Raw genomic sequence first — 19,279 nt, 5'->3', positions numbered from 1 at the left:
TTTATCCTGCCTGACACGTGACTCTCCACGGCCACGTGTTTGCTGCCCAGCTTGCGACTGACAGCGGATATCTAGGGTACGTTATTGAATTCTCGCTTTGTTTTGTTTTATAAGGTTTTGCTTAAGTCCGTTTTAACGATATGCATCTCACGTCACAGCAACTGCCACATCTTGCTCTCTGATTTCGTAAGTCCGATCGCTTTTTCAAAGCCTCGCGCCCTTCGCTTACTTTACACCTGCTTTCTTGCTACCTTGGTGATCTTACTTGCCTGTATCTTATGTGCTCTCTCAACACCCCTGGTTCGGTAGCTTTCTTGCGCTTGGCGCAGTCCCACACCCAGTTACACTCCCAGTTGGCCTTCGACTAGATTATGATAGTATTTTTTTTTTCTACAAAATGTACATCTTCTGCTTCTGTACGCGGGCGGCACTGAGTGCGCGGTGATGTTGCGCAATCTCTAAAACACTTGCTGCCTAAACTTAGCGCAATGTAACGAAAGCACTCAATGAGCTTCGGTCGGAACCTGATATCCTTGCTGGAACGTGACGTCTTGCCTGCGATCCTTGCTGATCGCGAGACACGGACCTGCTTGTTGCGTGTACCGTATTTATTGCTATTGCTTATGATTTTTTTTGTGGTCCTTTCGTTGAGGACCGAAGCTAGTAAAAGCGTTTGATAAGTCGGTTCACGTATCGCATTTATTCGCCGCCTATCCTGGTTCGACTTGCGGGCCCACTGAGAAGTAACTGAGACCGATCCACTTAAAACTGCATCGAAAATATCGCATCCAACATAACCTTCTCGATCCGGTACCGCCGGTTCGTCCAAATCTCCTGTTCCTGTTCCTGTTGCTCACTCCAGGGCACGTTCAGGACCTCGTCCCCGCACCGGCCATTCCGGCCCGATATGTCTCGCCGTTTCTAGCACGCCACGTTCTCGGGCAGCGGATTCTCGGTTATCCTGATCGCGCCATTCTTCGCCCGCAACGCGGCACTGCTCTCGTAGACGGCGGTCGAGCTGGCACTTCCGCCGATGCAGGCGCTTCCGGTGCTCGAGATGTTGGCCGTTGCTGTGATGCCCGCGATGCCACCGATGCCGGTGTTGTTGCCGTTGCTGCTGCCCGAGGACTCTGAGCTACCGCCACCGCCACCGCCGCCACCGCTGCCCGCCAGCAGCACGTTGCCGTTCAGCTTGTCGAACTCTTGATTGTGGTTGGGACACGACACCGGTTCATTGTTGTTATCGTTGTTGTTCGGGTGGTGAAGATGGTGAAGGTGGTGGTTGTTGTTGTTGTTGTTGTTGTGGAGGTGGCGGTTGATTGCAGTGGTAGCGGTTGCAGCAGCAGTAGCAGCAGCAGCAGCAGCAGCAGTAGTAGCAGTGGTAGTATGGTATTTAGCATGCGGTGAAAATGTCGGTGCTGCCTCAACACCATTAGTACGATTAATAGCTGTAGCTGATAAAAGCGAGGTGCGTGTCTTTGATGGGATGATGTTTCGCAAATGAGCTAGTCGTTATAAGAGGTTGGTTTTTATATTTTCTCTGTTTTTGGTAGAAAATATACACTGATTACATTTAATTAATATGATTCCGCGCAAAGATTCAATGTTTGTTTCTGGTGAGGAGGGATGGGTTTCTGCTAGGTATTTTTTCTTCCTTCTATAAGGCTGTTAGTTTATGCTTGAGGAACGCGTTTCTATGTCCTGCACAAATCAGCGAATAAGGATCTACTGGATAGCCAATCTTGTTTGGGCCCTTTCGTGCTGTGCTATTCGGACAGCTATGTAAAGCTTACGCTCGTGTGCACGTTAATAGCTTTGCCTCACAACCGTGCGCAGAGTAAAACGAGAAACAAAAGCTATAGGACTTTAAATCATACCGTTGTAAAAGGCGCAAATCATAAACCAAGTACAAACAAAACACGTGTACGTATCAGCGGCACATTCCTTCCATGTAACAGAAAACAAAAACCAATGAGGGAGAAAAGTTTCTCAAAAGTTTCGACAAACTAGAGCACAAACTAAAACACTATAAGGCGCAGTGTGGCACTGTGTACAGTTACATGTAAGTACTAAAAGAAAAATGAACAATGACGATGTAGTACGATGGTGAAGATGTTTATGCGTGGAAATGAATGATGCAGCTCAATCTGATGATTTTGTAACGTAACGATTTGAGGTTGTACGTACTGATAGCAACAATTTGATTACAAACACTTTATAACCGTTCTATGTATGTACAACGTTTGCGTTCTCTTTGAGGGAATGTTCATGCTGTACTACCGGCGCAGGTTAAAGAACGACCCGCCGATTCATTCACAATGCACACAACATAGATGCTTCAACTACGTACAAAATTGTTCGATCTATTCCAGCACGATTTATACGCGATACTGACTTTCTAAGAGTTGCCTTATCGAATGCACCACTTAGTAACACAAATCTCACAAGGAACATCAACGTTGGAAAAGATTCGTCTCGGATGAAGATGCCATAAATGGGTTTTACTGGTCGATTTGCTAGTAGGTGGATAGTGTGTTCTCCCGATTAAAAGCTTTATCGTACGAATGGTCTGCGTTTACTGAGCGAACGTGTCGTGCAAGAGATTTCTTTCTTTCAAAGCGTTACGTGTGTCAAATAAATGCAAGCAACCGAGGGAGTATTTTTGTTCAATAATTTATTCCATATCGTTTACAATGTACAATAATTTTAATGCAACAAAACACAAAATGATAACCATAAAAACAAAGATACACATTACTGCAAAACATTCCTGGGAAATCATACAAATCATAACGACAGCGCGCGATCAACATGATAGAAACAAATTGCGATTTGCGAAAACGTAAGATTTAATGGAAACTCAACTGCTGCATGTTGCGATGCGAGCGGACGAGCAGAGAAAGTGTGCAGAACAGTAGATTGCACGCTGGCTTCTGAGCCAGCTTTGGGTGCGCGGTAGCGTGAACGAAAACGGAACCAAAGTTGGATAAGCGAACGCGTTCGGCTGCGCACAAGCATTTTAAAGCACGGGACCAAGTTTACAGACCGGCCGGTGCCTTTGCTTTAGTGGGTGACGGAAGTTTCTTCGAAACTGTGGAGAGAAATTACGAATTCCACGAAAGATTTAGCATGAGGCTGTCTCTGGAAGGTTGACTGATTTTGGCGAACGCTAGTGCACCAGATCGTGATGCATTGGATTTGATTGCACTCGAATGGTGGATGAGGTTCAAGCATTGGTCTACGATGCTCGCTCTTAAGCAGGACTACGCTACATTGTAAAACAAAAATGTACCAGCGACTACTAACTATTCCTTGCTTTGTGCAAACGGAATTACGGAAAGGCACTATCTGCGTGATAAATGGAAGCTCCACATCTCATCTCGCGAGAATAGCGAATTGGAAACCTTCTTGCAGTGTTGTAACGAGATCACGAACATATGGTATCTGACGAGTTCGTCTGTTGCGTTGTGAAACAAAAACAATCTTGTGCGGCAAGTGATTGAATGGGTAAACAAATGGAAATTGATATTTCATGTAAAACATTACTAACTATTGCTCTTTTGGCGAGCGGAAAACATTCAAATGGATGCGATCTTCTAAATCGGTATCCTATGATTCGTTTAGCAGTTTACCGATACTTACAATTCTAAACTAAACTGTTGTCTTAAACTAACTATTGAGCCTTAAATCTAAAATGCCAAGCGATGGCACAGGAAACGAGCAGTTCTGATGCGTGCACAAAGAGTGAAATATTTCACTCATCGTGTAAATTTTCACATGAACTTTCTTTACTAGCTTGTTGCTCATTGATTAGTTAAACAATCTTAGGCCAATCTTTGGTTCGTAAAATTTGGCCGATCTATGTATAACAAACATTCATAAAACCAAAATATGTAACCTCACCAAATGTGCGCTATGAACGGTATTACTATTCTACAGTAAATGTACTAATTGTTCTAACGATAGCCAATACCATATGCTCTCAATTCTCTTCTTAGGCCTTGGTGCTATTTAACCAATTATAATGTGCCTTCAGGGCTTATACGAACAACATTTTTAAATCAGTTTTTTCTGAATTTGTGAGATAAAACGTCGGAAACGATCTCACCACCAGGCATCTTTACAGAAAGGATACCAATCACGATTTACCAATGCATGGAGCTACTCATAAAGGAAGCAAGAAGTTCGATCGAGGAAGACCAATTTGCAAACGGGATCGCGTTGTTCTACTGAGATAAGCTTTCAATCGTACTCGAGCGTGATAGTTTGCCTAATTTGTGCAAAGCTGCAAAAGCTAAAAATAAACAAATCAGATGGATTGATGAGAAAATAAATATATGAAATACGAAAAATACGAGAGAATGCGAAGTGATATTGTGATAAGTATGATGGTTCAATGTGCTTATGAAACTAACTTTTTCTTATTTGTTACGATATGATAATTTGTATTATGATAAAACTAAAATATTCTGATTTGATGCTTTATATATCAAAATAATAGCTGCTACGAGGATTCGTTGTGAGGGCTTAAATGAAACTGCGCTACGATATGTGATAAATGTGTTACAACTTAGTTTAAGATATTACATTAAAACTTTAAAGAATATGATAACTCTTACGACTCAAGATATATGTAAGGAAACAAAATAGAGCTTGCCAATTTTGCTGCGGTCATTTTTATCATACGATACGATATGTGATGAACGACAAAAAAATACTTGCAAAAGTGCAATAAACACACATACACGATTCTACCTACAAACACACCTACATCCTAGCCCACTCATTCGATTTTGATCCAACACATATGGTACATATATCCTATACAAATTTCGATGAGATGTTTTATGTGCAATCCAATGGTTCTTTGTTTCGAAAGAAAAATTAATCGAGTAGGTTTTGAAATAAATTTTAACATATCTAAGAACACAAAACATCAACGTACGATAGAGTGAATTTCGTAGAATCGCTAGTTGAAATAATGTAGCATAAAAGCTCTCATAACAAAAGAATAAATAAGAAGCCAACGATCAAAGTCGATTGTGAAACGATTCATTTTCGATTATTAGATCGAAAAACAAACAACACTATCAAACGACACAGAAAATCTGGTCTAACATAAAAGCATAGTACAAAACCAAATCTAAATGAAAAGCTATAGGCATAGGTGTATTCAGTATCAACTCTAAGCTTGTCTGGTTTTGGTTATTATCAAAGCTCAAACAAACTTTTTCTTTTTGACTTTATTGCATTTTCAATTTATAAATTCTATAAATATTAATCCATATTAACACAGCTTTGCGGCTCCGTCTTGTCGTTCTTGATTACTGTTATTGAGAAGCGAGTTCGTATAACAACAGTTCAATTCAAAACCTACCGATAAACCTGTTCCAGTCAAAAACCAAGAGAAACGTAACGATATCTAATAATACCGGGATTTGCGCTAGTGTCGCTGCGTGGCGCAACGGGAAACGATCGTATAAAATGGAAATGATGTTGCTACTACTCAGTAAGCGTACTGATTGCAGCAAGCTTAAGTCTTTTAACTCTGCCAATTCAAGCTTTGCTCTATCGATTGATCTATGTTAGCGTCTGTACGTAGGCTGGCTAATTTACTATGGTTGAGATCGACACATTTACTCGACAGTAAAGTTCGTTTTTTTCGTTTCATTTTTTCGACTAGCACGGACAGGTGGTACAAATATTGAACATATACAGCGATCATATTAATTTATAATGAAACCAATGCTATCGACTGTTGAATGGTTGCTTTCATTTCGATGTACGATTTGTCGCGAATGATTGGGATACGTGTGACACGGCGTGGCGTGTTAGGTCGGATGACAAATCGTTTCGTAAGTTGTGGAAGGAGCTATGAGTCATGAATCGCATGGTATTGTGTGAAATAAATGTGTCCTGTGTCGTATGTAGTATGTGATCCTCTGTGAAATTACGCGCGCATTCCACTGATCTCTGCATAGATGAACATGGATTTTATTTTATTGTATTGCTTTCAGAGCCATAATGAGCGCTCGCAGTGGCGATGGACAATATATTGTTTAGCTCGACATCGACTCTACAAGATCAGCGTAACATTTATGGCAGTGGTAACGATGCGGCGAAATGCGGAACGATACGAGTACTATTGAGCAAAATGTTATGTGAATGTGGTATGGTGTTTCGATTGATAGCTAATTTCGCTGTTAATTGCTTAGCAAAGCTAGTTAGACTGCGCCTCTGCTCAATTTTAAAGCCGTTTTTATGCGTCTCCTCCCTGTTCCTGTTCTAGCCCTGCACGCGATGGCACAGCATGTGCGCATTGTCATTGGTGTACTGTTGGTGTGCTTGTGTTGGAACGTGTATGTGTGGTTTTATTTCATTTAATTTCTAAAGTGTGTAAATTCTTGAGCCAATCAATTCAAATACTGCAACACTGCGGATACTAAACCCGAACCGTCGTGTTTAATGGGTGGGATTTTATCGTTATAAATTTTGAACAAATCGATTCCTGTAGAAAACTGCTTCTTTGAAAGATAAGATTACAAGATTTCCTATCGCGGTTTGTTTAGTTGTTTCTAGTTGAAATGTGTGTACTATGCGCGCATCTTCTTACAACTCTATTACGGGTGTGTTAATCGGAAAATTTAACACTTACCATAGCCTTCACCCTGGAGGAACAGTCGGAATGCCTCTGCCAGCTTGCCCGGTTGTTCCTCGAGAACCAAACCGCAATCAGATATCTAAAATTAAACAACATTCTTAATCAAAACGATACTAACACATTAAATCGATAATAAAATTAGTTAAAGAACGTCTCTAAGTAGACTAGGTAAGTCTATCATTTTATGCATCATTTTAAAATTATCACGAAAACTATGCTGCAACAAGATATCATCTAACAAACTCAATCCCGAAAAAAGCTTTCAAAAGCTCTTTCAAATTTCCAAGCTTTCAAACCAAAGTGCACAATGAAATCTTGAAAATGGACACGAACATCCTTCCCCGAATGACCCAGATCTCAATGTAATTAAAATAGTAATCAAAAAGGCATTTTACATGCTCCACTTTGCCGATGCATTGTCTGTACAAGGGTATTTCGCTCTTACTTCTTTCTATCGCATCATTTCTTGTGTTATGCAAGCGATATAATAATGCAATTTTAAATCTTTTTCAACAGTACAAAAATTGGATAGCTACCATGTGGCTTATTATCATGCGAACTCGTGTCTTAAAATAAATATCACCAGAAGCGAACGCGCAATTTTTCAGCGGACCGATTACATAATTGTATTACCGCCGATCGATAGTGCTAAAGTGAGAGGAGGAAAGACAGATACGCGAAACGCAACTTCGACGCATTAGTTACATTATCGACCAAAAACCACACCCATCAATACACCTCCACACGTGGCGCCCCACTGGGCCTGGCCTGGAGTTCCGGGAATAACGTCGATTTAGTTCCGATGTCACACGGACGGACAGGGACGAAACATGTGAAAGAAGAAGGTCGGAGCTGTCGATTAAAATGAAATTACCTTCATCCAATTAGTCTTCTCCGGGATTAGTCTGCCGTTGAACGTTACTGTATCATCGATGTGGGGCGATAATGCGCCAGTAATATTTAACACGGGCATCTTCAACGACGGGGCAGCTGGCGATGGGCAAAATGAGGATAAAAAGAGGTAAAACATTACAGTCAGTTTCGGTAAAATATCATCCCTTGCGGTGACGCTCTGTAGCTATCCGGTAAAACGACCCACTGCCGCTTAATATACACTCTAATTTTATTTGTCCGACGATGCACATAGCCCACTTCGAATTAACAGACTGTTTCGAATACTCACAAGTTTGTGGCGAACCCGACGGTGTTCGGGCAATGTTCAAATCCGTACGCTTGATGTAGGCATCAATCAGCATGGCCAGGTTAACCGGGTTTATCGAACGCTCAAAATTGCTCTTATAAAGCTGTGTGAGTGCGAAAATAGAAACAATTGTTCGGTTAAAACCCTGATATGTAGCTTCCCACTGTTCGAATCACTCACCTGAACTAAATCCAGATTGCGCTCCTCTGGATTCCGACCGAAATGATGCCACATCAAATAATCCAGCACACCCTGGGTCATGCCCTTGGTGCGAAGATTACGCGTGTTCAGCAGCTGGTAACCCCACTCGATCCAACCGGCTGCTGTAGAACTGCAGTTGATAAGGCAAAGCGCTCCAACCTGCTCGTACGGGAGTAACAAAAAAGCGTTATGGACATCTTGAAAAACAAACGAAAGAACTGATCCGCTGACTGTGCGGACAATCGTCGCCCGAGACAGGCAGACTCGCTCCACATAATGCTGTGGCCGTTATCAGCCACGCGTCAACCATGCATGCAAGCACGTTCCATCCCAGCGAGCCCCTTTTCTTGCACGTACCTTATCCGGATTGGCCAAGGCAAACCGGGCCAGGATGTTCGCGCCAGCGCCCACGCCGAATCCGATGATGGATTTCAAGTTGAAGTGTGTCATCACAAATTGCAGCTGCGATCCGAGCTCGTCGAACGTAGGATAGACGTAACTGTGAGCGAAAGTGCATACGGATGCGATGGTTAGATAAACGAGCTGGTTCTATAAGGCAACCAAAAGGACACTCACTCTTCCGGGAACGTTGGGGCTCCTTCCTCCTGTCCAGGAGCATTCACGTGGTACACACAGAAGTTGTCCAGCAGCGAGCGCATCGTAGGGAAGTTGAAAAACCCGGCGAAGCTCGATGCATCTAAAACATAAGGTGGCAAAGCGTTATCTCTTGCTTGCAGTTCTTGCCATTTGCGATTCATTGCGCATCTGCATGCGGTTCGCTGCTACTCACAGTTCAATCCCAGATCGTGGTACGTCACGATGGCTGGCTTCGTTGTATCGCCCTGCACCGCGACCAGGATGTCGCCCTTGTCCGTCGGAACGCGCCGTAGATCGCATGAACCAACTATCGAACCGCGTTGGTTGGGATACTGTAGCTGAACCGAGCGCAGCTCAATGTCGTCCATCGGGTCCACCGGCATCGCTCTGTGTCGGAGTAAAGAGGATCAAAGCGGACGGAGTCAGTCTCAACCGGTACGCCGCTGGTTCGATGCAGAGTCACGAAATCGAGGGCGAACCTCATGTGCATTGATTTCATTGACGTAATATCATCGCAGCTTTAATACCGCCTGTTATTCATTTGCGCATTATATTTCAAGATATATATACACATGGGAGAAGTGTTTCATATATCGAGTTGTTCTCCGAATGCGCTTCAGAACATGTTTTGAATACTAATATTATCAATATCTAATAGTTCAACTTTGATGTTAAAAATGATCCCAAAATAGTTTAATTCATAATTCATCGCTTTTTGGATATTAAATTATCTAAGCATTGATAAACTTTCAAATATTTCTAATCACATTTCTAAACGTTACATGAAAGTTCAATAATTATTTCAATCAATATCATATTTTAGGTACATCAAACTCTATGAAAAAGCATTTGACTCATAACTAAGAAGTCCCAGAACTATCATCTGAATTAAGCAAACAAAATGCACTACACCAATAAACGAAATATAATACGTTGAAAACAAGCTTCAACAGTTTTGCAGCATTTATTTACCCTCTAACCTTTCGCACGAATGCGATCGGACAGTTTTCCTACAACTTTAGCGACAGAATAAAAAAGCATACTGCCCCTTCCATTATCCCTGAAGCGCACGCATACAGAACCGTCGCGTGAAAACTTTTCCACGCCAAATGACGCGTACAGCTTCAGACAGACGTTTAATTTTCGTGTTTTGCCGAGTTTTTTTTCCCTTTTCCGAAAACGCTTGCCGTGATGCCCGTATTTTCCGTTCTAGCGTCGAAATTTAATTTGGCAATTTAATTTTCCACCGAACGGTTGTATGCGCGAGCAGCAACGCCGCGAGGATTTCGGTGCGGAAGCGAAATTTACGTAACCGGGTACGTCGTCCTTTCGGGTGACAGCCCGAAACGAAGCACCACGGAAATCCACTCCAGAAAGCTGGAAAATCGTTCTCCATCATTCATAGCATTGCGATGAAGCACGAGCCGCTCCATCAAAAAGCCTATTTTTCCTCAGCGCTAAGGAATATTGCAGCAAAAAAGGACGAATTCGTGAAATAGCCGTCGCCTATTTCATGTTCCTCTTCTCTTTTTTTTTACTAACATACAAATCCCGACACGGCACGATAATGCCCTTCACAAATGTAGCGTTCGATGTAGCGGTCGACTAAATGGCGATAGAGAGGATCGTGATTCACAAGGCCTACGTTTTCCACGAGCCTACAGATCGCGTGAGCCGGGCAGGTGGGAAAAATCGAACTTATCGCCGACAGACTGTCGCGGCCAACCGGCCAGCCATCCGGTCTGAACGATGGCCTGACCGGTGGTAACTATAGCAGCCAGCATGTGAACACAAAATTCAACAATGCCCCTGCAGGCTGAGGGAAAAATTCTCAAAAAAAAAAACGCCATCGCTAAATGCGCACGCTTTCGTCCTATTTCTACTTCGCACGGCTTCCGAGCCATGCTACTAGTGGTAGTGGTAAAAGTAAAGCCTCATTTCCTGCGGCCATCTGAAGCATACAAGCCGGCATCCTTTTTTGAGCGCTTTGAAAGCGTTTTCGTGCGGGCAAACACAACTACGCAATCCTCTCCACAGCGGCCGAAAGCTTTTCGTTTTGCCATCAATTGCGCCCTAGTGGGGGAATACGCCACCCGAGAGCTGGTGCTGGAATCCTCGGGAGAAACGAATAGATTAAAAGAATTTTCGGCGGTCTGTCACTGTTACGACAAGTCGTCCCATGGAAGCGTTTCAAAGGAAACAATTTATCGTTGAGCCTTTTCAGCGTGATGTGATAAGGGAACCGCCATCTACCGGGTCCCTTTTTTTGGACGAATTCCGGTAACGTTCAGCAATGTGTGGAGCAAGTGTTGGCAGCAACAATAAAATGCTTCAAAGCGAGTAGTTGAATTCAACCTAACAAACCGTATCATGTCACTGAGTTTAGTATCACAAGAGACGGATGCTTCCTTCGGATGCTATAATCGCTGAAACCGCAATCTCTTATAGCTTAGCTGGTTTGGCGAAAAAAACAGAAAGGAAGAAATACCTGTTTTAATCCACCGTGACTTCCGAATAATAAAGGTTACGTTTTTCCCTAGCCTTGCAATACCCTTCTGAAAAGTTCCATTCAAGAATAGATTAGCAGCTTTTGATGGGTTTCGTTTCTGGCAGCCGGGCAGATCTTACGGCCGTATACCCACGACCGTCGCAGGAATTGATCTGGATTTGATGGATTAATTAATTCGCTACCCATGAAAGGGCGATTATGTCTATCCCTGTCCCAGCATGAGATGTTGACATACCGCCAAACACACACCGGAGAGCTTTTACGAGTTTGCCAAAGCGTCGTTGTGGGGGACGCAAATTTGTAAAAAAAAAAGAAAACTCCCTGACGAAGGGTCGGGCTTCGAACCACTGCCAAGCAAGAGGATAATTGCATCCCATGACGCAGGCTGGCGACCCGCATATGCTTTCCGTTTTGTTCCAAATTTAGCCCGCTGACTGATGTCACTGATTAAACTTGTTCGAATTCGTTTCGTGCTTGCCGACAGGATGTTCTGTCGTCGGCAGCATGCCCGCAATCGCCGGTTGACTTGAGACATCGATAAAACTCGCCGAAAACACGCTCTAAAAATGTGTCTCCATTACACACAGCCAGACCCCGCCAGCGGCGGATATTCGATTAATTTATTTTGAGCAAAAGGATTGGGTATCAACACACATCGAATCGACAATCAAGCGATGCCGAAAAGTTTATCGGTCTCGAAAGTTTTGCAAAACATTACCAAAGCACGCCCGGGCGCACATTTTGCACTTCCATTCTTCGCTTCATTATGGAAATTGCGAATCATTCAATAGATACAAGACTTTTCGCATTTTGCCCCTCCTTCGTTTCAATCAAGAATCACTCACCGACCGAGCTGCGGTTCTTTTCGTTGAGCGAAGAACAAGAATTTACATTCCCAACTCCCGCCCATGTCAAGGGTTCTTCAACGCAAGTATCCCAAAGGAAAGGCTAATGAACACCGCCATGCAACTTTTTCGATCTCAGGTTACCAGAAACATGGTCCATGGTCCATGGGTCAGGATGGTTCTGATGATTCATCCAACAGTAGAATTTGCACGATGCCAAGAGCTGTACCCACTGTTTGGTAATAATCCTAAAAGCTTGTTTACTCGTACCTTCATACCGGTCGAGATGCGGATCGAGCAAGATTCGTGGGTTCGGCCTTTCCAACCCGGTACCGGTGATTGTACGGGTTCGCTTCTTCAATGACGCTGCCTTGACACGGTGAAGACGCATTTCCGAGAGTACGGTAGCGTAAACATACTGCCAAGTCAACACATGCGCGCTTTTTTGCCCCCAAAACCGGGCAAATGGAAATTGCTTATCATCTCTCGAAACGGCCTTCGGCACAGTTTCGCCGTCGGTGCGACTTCTCGCTCTGCTCGTTCACATTGGCTCACGAGCTAAGGGCGTTTTGTTCCTTCCAACGGCAACCGTACACTTCGATGGCAACTGCGAACAGCCACCCAACACCCACTGACTGCTCTTGAGGCATGATACATCCCGTTTGCCAGTTTTTTTTTTCGGACGGAGAAGTAGCGACTCCATCATACTGCGCAGCGTGCGACTTCGAGTGCTAATTTGCGAATCATGTGCTAAATGAAAAGACGACTCGATTTGCAGCACATCCTGAAGCCTCGCTGTCTTGAGATGCCTCTTCCATGAACCTTTTCACTCTCGAATCGATTTGTTCAAGCAAACTAATGGACACACGAGTGCGTTAGATGGAGCAGATTTCAGGAAGTTTGGCGGATTCTACTATAGACTAGCGGGCTACTGTAACATGAAAGCACAACACTACTAAAGGTAATACAAAGTAACCTATTCTAAGCCAGTTCTATCAATAAAACGACCTTGTTATGCTACCACGTCCCGTTACATTGCTTTACAGGAGAGTAAAAAGCATATGTTGCTGGAGGGTTTTCTAAAACCTCGTATATATTGTCCGCATATTGTTGCTACTGAACATGTGTTTTATCATGCATATTTTTTTGTCGCCATTTGAGCGTGTTTTCTCACACGATGCAAGCAAAGAATCACATTGTCGTGGAATAAATCTCCACGTTTTATGGAAGCTCCACGGTACTCATGCTAGCAGGCGAAGTGAAAGTAGTGACATTTCCATAAGATGCTAGCACGAGAAGAAAACAAAATCCCATCACACAATAGTATTTGTTTGCAGCTTTTCATTTTCCGACCAACAATACGCTCCTCAAGGTTCTGCACGTCGTTGGTCCTTGAAGCGTCAAGCTCCGTTGCACCGTCCCATCTATAAAGCGGCCCTTTTGAACCAGCACTACAGCTGGTTGGGTCGCTTTCATATGAATTATGTCTCGCTTCCTTTCGTTCGTATCCAAAGAAGCGGCTGTGTGTTTCCCCCAATACCAATCTCGTCGCACCAGCAGCGGCAACTAGTTAATGCATTTTGCCACCGAACGGGCGGCGGAGAGAAGATTGTGTGTTGATGCACTTCTGACACAAGAGCGCTTTGTTCGCTTCCGTATCGATCCGCTTTCCCGAGCCGTTGCCAAGCAGGTCCTTCTTTCTTTGGCTGCAAGACGGCAATGCGGGAGCTTTCCAGGCGAAAGGGCAGATTGCAAGGGGTCTGTTATGAAAATTGTTGCATAATTGAAGTGCTCCCACACTCCGACCTCGGAAGGTAAATGTGTCCTGAGTCCTGTCCATTATCGACACATTTCGCCAGCAGCATGCGCATCAACCCACGCGCCACTGGCCGCACTAATGCAGCCGATGAAGCCGATGATGGGGAAAGCAAATGTAATAATAGCAAAAGTTAGCGGCCGGGCGTGGGGCCTTTTTTAATTGCCTCCAGAGTCTGGATAAGAAAAAGGCGTGCTTCCGGGAAGAGTGCGTCCACGTGGAAGTGCGCCCACTCAGTTTTAAGCTCGGTTCGCGTGGAAATCCTAGCAAATGCTTTCAAAGAAGTGCTTGAATTTGCCCTCCAATCCCATTACATTTTAATGCGATTTGCTGTTTCAATCGAAAGGTGCGGAGCTTTTTTTTTTGCTTACAGCAGCATCACCGTTTATTCGTCATTTAGCACCCTGACCAACAACTACTTTACAGAGCGTTTATACCCTGGGAAATTTTCTTAGTTGCGTACGCTGAACGCTATAGCTTCTGGAGTGCGAAAAAAAGAAGGTTTTATACAAATCATGATGCAGTGAACTGTTACAACAGACGATCCACAATCGCTGCAAATCGTCGTTGCTTTCTGTACATCTTATTTATTGCGTTTGTTGCTGTTGCGTGAATTGCTGTTGGAGGAATAATAGGCGCTCATTCGGCGATACATTTAATATCATAATTATCTTAAACATACGTGTATATAATCGGGTGTATTTATATAGGTATGCATGACACAAAATGAGAGCACTACGCGCGTTGCGATACGAGCTGGAGGAAAAGAGCGCATGATAAGAGCCGTTCGTTGTGTATTGAGTAGTTTATGGGTTGCTTGTTTGTTTGTTTGTTTGTACATTTGATTCGTGTAACGATGTCGTGTTATTAAAAGGGTAAAAAAACGGTTAAACCAAAAGTAACTCGTTGGACTTTCCGTACGAATAGAATAAAAAACAAAACAAACTGATAAATAAAACAAAACCCAAAAAACATACACAACCAAAGCGGTCCTTTGGGAGCGCACCGCTCGCGCATTCCAGTTTCGTCCGCGGGTCCGAAACGAGCCTTTAGCCCGGAGCATTGCGTTAGTAGTAAAAACGGAACTCAAACCGAACTGAACTTAACCGAAAGAAAATCATAACAAAATGCATCAATCTTACCCAAGCAGGCGCGCTTCCTCGGCAGTGTGTGCTGGTGCGGATGGCATTCTGGCGTTCGTTGATTTGCCGGTTTTGTCGCGGTCTCTGAAATTAGTACTAAATCACATGCAGGCGCCGAAAACATACGTAGTAGAACGAAAACGAAACAAACGAAACAAAATCCGGAACGGGGAGCGGGAGTTGCAAACGAAAATGGAAAGAAAAATTGAAAGCAGCGTAAAGAAGTTAAGAGGAAAGTTAGATAAGAGCACGCATAACAGGAACGGTTCAAGTGTTATTTATAAGAAGGAATTAAAGAGAGAAGTAGATCGAGAAAAAAAGGGGGAAAATAGTACACCAATTGCGGTGTTTAGCGAACGGTCTCTTGAGATTGAGATTCGTTCTGAAACGTGCACGAAGAAGAAAAAAAGAGGGATACTCAAACTTAAAACGAGGGATAACACAAGTTACTGAAGTAGAATTTATGTGTTTTTTTCTGTTCTGCTGTAGTCGATTCCAGTATGCTTATACGATTGTTTAGTGGTGGTATGATGTTTTTCACGAATACTGCGCGGCTGAGCATTGACTGAGCTTTGGCTTGACGGGCATTGATTATTGATTGCATCGAATGGCACGTACGCGGACAATGATGATGATGAATGATGACGATGATGTGAGGTAGCGATGCTAAAGGAGGGCATGAAGCTTATGACGGCGATACTCTCAATCGAATGCGTCCAAAAATGGTGGAACGGCAGCAAAGCAAGCACACACGGAAGGAAGCGTGGCACGAAGCGTAGCGATATTCAAATTACCTTCAACTTTTCCTCGACGTTCCTGTCAAGATATTGCCTCGCACCCCGTTTTCCTTGTGAGCGGCAGGTTGAATTTATTTCGTCAATACAAACTTTGCAATATTCGAGCCGCCAAACGAGTGGGACGACGACGACGACGTCGACAATTTTGATCCTCCCAGCCCAAAAGCCTACACCCAGGTCTACGTTCTACGGGGCGAAAGCAATTTTGATTAAATCAAACGAATAACGCGGCGCTCGAAGTGTATTTCGATCGGATCGAATTTCGCCTTATCAAATCACACCATATCAAACGACATTATTGTGCACTGCGAATTCACCCGACTCATTGCTCCGGTGATGAGTTGACAAGACAACCAAGCTCTCGGTGCCATCGCTCGATGGTCTAATCGTGATGCTCGACGTGGCGTACAAGGCGTCATCTTTTCCGCCAGGCCTGCCCATTATGATTGAGAAGAAGAATCTCCAGGAATTCATAACAAATTCAAACGATTTGCCATCCAAGCGGAAACAATTCAATAACAAAAATTCAACCGGGAGTCGGCGGAAAGTAACAAAAATGTAAAAGCACGTCGCGTGCCTGTGAAGAAGAATCCATGTTTTCTATGGCAACGGTCGAGTTCTTCCGATAGCCGGAGCTGGAAGCACACCCAGAAAATGTGCCCATCGTAGCGAAAGCGGAAATGTTGAATTTTACAGCATCGTGCACAACACCGAGCTACTTTAAAACACTGTTTCCAAAGGCCCCTACAAAGCTAGCGCGTGAAAAATCATAAAACACGGTTGCAAGCGGTTTGATTCAGTGCAAGCTTCCAATGCAAACAAATGCAAAACACACATGTTATACAGAAGCAATTCGCAAAGCTTGTAGCTAGCGCAAAAGCTCCTACATAATTACGCAATTAACAACCGGGTGTCGTTTTTCATGGTGTTCGGATATGCTGGTTGCTCGAACCAGGCGCATGTCGGGCTGAAAGCAGCACTAAAGGTAAGCAGATTAAGCCAAGCCGATGAGCAGAATGAATCACACACCCCTCCCGAACACGTGTGACAATGTTTGCTCGGGTTTGAAAGTACTAAAACGAACGAAAAAGAAAACGGAAACCACCGAAACCGTTGGCAGCGCGTTTTCGAAAATGTGGCAGATTGCCCAAGCAGTCATAATACCCACATCATGGCTGACCCGGTGTTGCCCCAAACCCAACATACTCGTCAAACAACGGACAATTTCGGCCACCCGGCGAAACAACTCACAAACCAAACTCACATAAAGATAAGCCCTCGCTAGTGGTTGCCACATAAAACTGGCCGGTACCGGGAAGAGCTGGCGAGGCAAACGAAACTCTGGGACGCCGTAATGACTGCGGCGATTGATAACACATCTAGCTATCGAACGACGATGCAGGTCTTCTTGCCAAAGCATTTCGCCACTGGCGAGCACCATTATCAGCGTTACCCGATCGGCTTTCGCAAGTCTCACCTCGACGCTGTACTGAGCAACAAAATGAAAAATCACTTGAACTACGCGGCGCACTGCGATTATAAATCCTGGTCCGGGTTGTCTTCTGACAAAAGCACTCTCGCCATTCTGCAAGCGCAATCGACCGTAGCGTGATCGTGGTGTATTTACAAAAAAGGACGAATCTTTTAACGCTTTATTGGCGGCGTGTCACGACTCAGTGACGACAATCGGCGATCAGAAGCGGCCAAAACCAGTACGCCTCGCATCGTGCCGGAAATTGGTTCCACCGACGTGAAGGAAAGGGCGTTCCGTTCCGGGCAAGAAAAGAAATTACACATCCATTTCGGGCAAATCTATCGCACTGTTTCCTCCCGTGTGGTGTCGGGGATGATACGCGTAGGACGTGCTACGGCGTTGGTTCGCACCGAACGTGCCCAATATAGAGCAACAACTTCTGGAGCAGCGAGCGGAGGAAAAAAAAGTATCCTCAATCTTCCAACCGTTACTCTCGCAGGGAAGGTTCCATTCGATTAGTCTTTGGAGGTTGCTTAGAGCAGAAGTTGGGCTGGTGGAATGGGGGGTTTTCCCCCGACCGGAAGCAACTTTGCCGGACGAATTCCCATTGCCGGTGGGAAAAGAAGTTTCCCAGCATGATCGAAATAATTCAACCGCCAAAAAACTATCAGTAGGAGCGAATCAGTCCGTGCGAGTGAGGCAACGCAAGGCAAACCAATCGCATCTATTGACGTATGAATAATTCACTCTCTAGTCCTAACGGACTACCGGTGCCCATACGATTCTATTTTTAGCAGGGGCTTTAATCTCGTAAATTCGCAAGGGAAGTAGGAGATAAACGTATATCTTGAGCAATAAGAACTAGAAATTTAAGATTCACCGGGTGAGGGTTTCAATGGACAGCGCAAGTCATAAAAGTATGCTCTTCGCAATTAAAAAAACGACATTTCTGGAAAGTATTAATGATAGGAATTTAAAACTTGCACACTAAACTACTCCTAACAATTCCGGTACAACGTTATACCTTCTCCGAGCAGCGTAGTACATCATAACTTTTAGCGAAATATTCCTCCATGTACCATCTTTTCAACGCTTTTCTTGTCCCTAGTTGGGGGTGGTGGCATGAAACTTTAGAAACTGCCCTACCCTATACATCACCACGGTGCTACCGTGCGCGATCGAAATCGAGGAAATAGTTAGTCTCCATTCCTGTACAATCCGCACATTTTCCACCGCCCCCAAGGGATCGCTTCCTTCGGGGGCATTCTTTAGCATAATGGCGCACACAAAAAGGTGAACTAAAAATGGCACCAGCATACGACAGTCCCTAGAAGCGTCGCCCCTGGCAACGGGCTATAATAACGCCAATTGGTGCTTTCTTCGCTCCCGACCAGTTGCTCGGCAACCTCGGTGCGACCTACTTTCGTCCACAAAAGCTCCAACCCCATCACCGGGGTGGTTGGTTGGGCAAAGAAAAGTGATACACTGCCAGAAGGTACCGATCCACCCACCACCCAGTCGGTCATTATCCTTGTGGGTGCTTCCGGGTTGCAGTTTGTGCAATGAAATCCGTTACTCGATTCGTGCCGGCATTCGGTTGGCCGCATTCGTGGGGCGGGGGGGGGGTTGTATCGCCGACGGAGGGGGGATGATTCGAAAGGAGGGTTTGGGTTTTGGAGTAGGGTGGCGATCGAAAGCAGAATGAACCCTTTGCGGAACGATGACCCTTTTTTTGTCCCTCCCGGTGGAGCAGGGAGGAAACAAAGGAGCAAAAACGGAAGCTCGCAGCATCATAAAAATAAACGTCACACACACACACAGACGCACATACACAAACATACAGTGAATCAGCGATCAACAGCGCGGAACAAGAACGAAACACGGAAGAGGGGTTGGGTTGGTTTTCAAAGAAAGCTACAAGGAGCAGGACACCAGGATGGCTTGGCACAGCTTTCAGAGGCAGCCCGGGTAGGGTATCCTTGCGGGGTTTGGCGAGCGACGGCGAAGTGCGGCAGCTAGTGGCGGCGAGTGGCTTA

General features: G+C 44.5%; 1 protein-coding gene across 4 annotated transcripts in view; it reads right to left on the bottom strand.

Annotated features, from left to right (window-relative positions):
• Positions 1–921: 921 nt before the first annotated feature.
• Positions 922–19,279, bottom strand: part of LOC128726223 (protein NDRG3) — a 30,979-nt gene continuing 12,621 nt past the window's right edge. For 2 of the 4 annotated variants that reach the window (XM_053820018.1, XM_053820020.1), the window contains 9 exons: positions 14,973–15,068; positions 8,854–9,047; positions 8,640–8,760; positions 8,421–8,562; positions 8,043–8,222; positions 7,845–7,965; positions 7,536–7,651; positions 6,656–6,740; positions 2,671–4,294 (listed from right to left, as the gene is read on the bottom strand). In XM_053820018.1, the coding sequence (XP_053675993.1) occupies positions 4,227–4,294; positions 6,656–6,740; positions 7,536–7,651; positions 7,845–7,965; positions 8,043–8,222; positions 8,421–8,562; positions 8,640–8,760; positions 8,854–9,047; positions 14,973–15,068 (1,123 nt within the window). In that variant the 3' untranslated portion in view covers positions 2,671–4,226. Of the gene's footprint in view, positions 1,419–2,670; positions 4,295–6,655; positions 6,741–7,535; positions 7,652–7,844; positions 7,966–8,042; positions 8,223–8,420; positions 8,563–8,639; positions 8,761–8,853; positions 9,048–14,972; positions 15,069–19,279 lie in introns of those variants that run through there. The other 2 variants (XM_053820017.1, XM_053820019.1) reach the window with 2 other exon arrangements.

This window comes from Anopheles nili, chromosome 3 (genome assembly GCF_943737925.1).
Source record: "Anopheles nili chromosome 3, idAnoNiliSN_F5_01, whole genome shotgun sequence".
Classification (NCBI taxonomy): Eukaryota; Metazoa; Arthropoda; class Insecta; order Diptera; family Culicidae; genus Anopheles; species Anopheles nili.
This window is presented reverse-complemented; position numbering and strand designations above follow the sequence as displayed.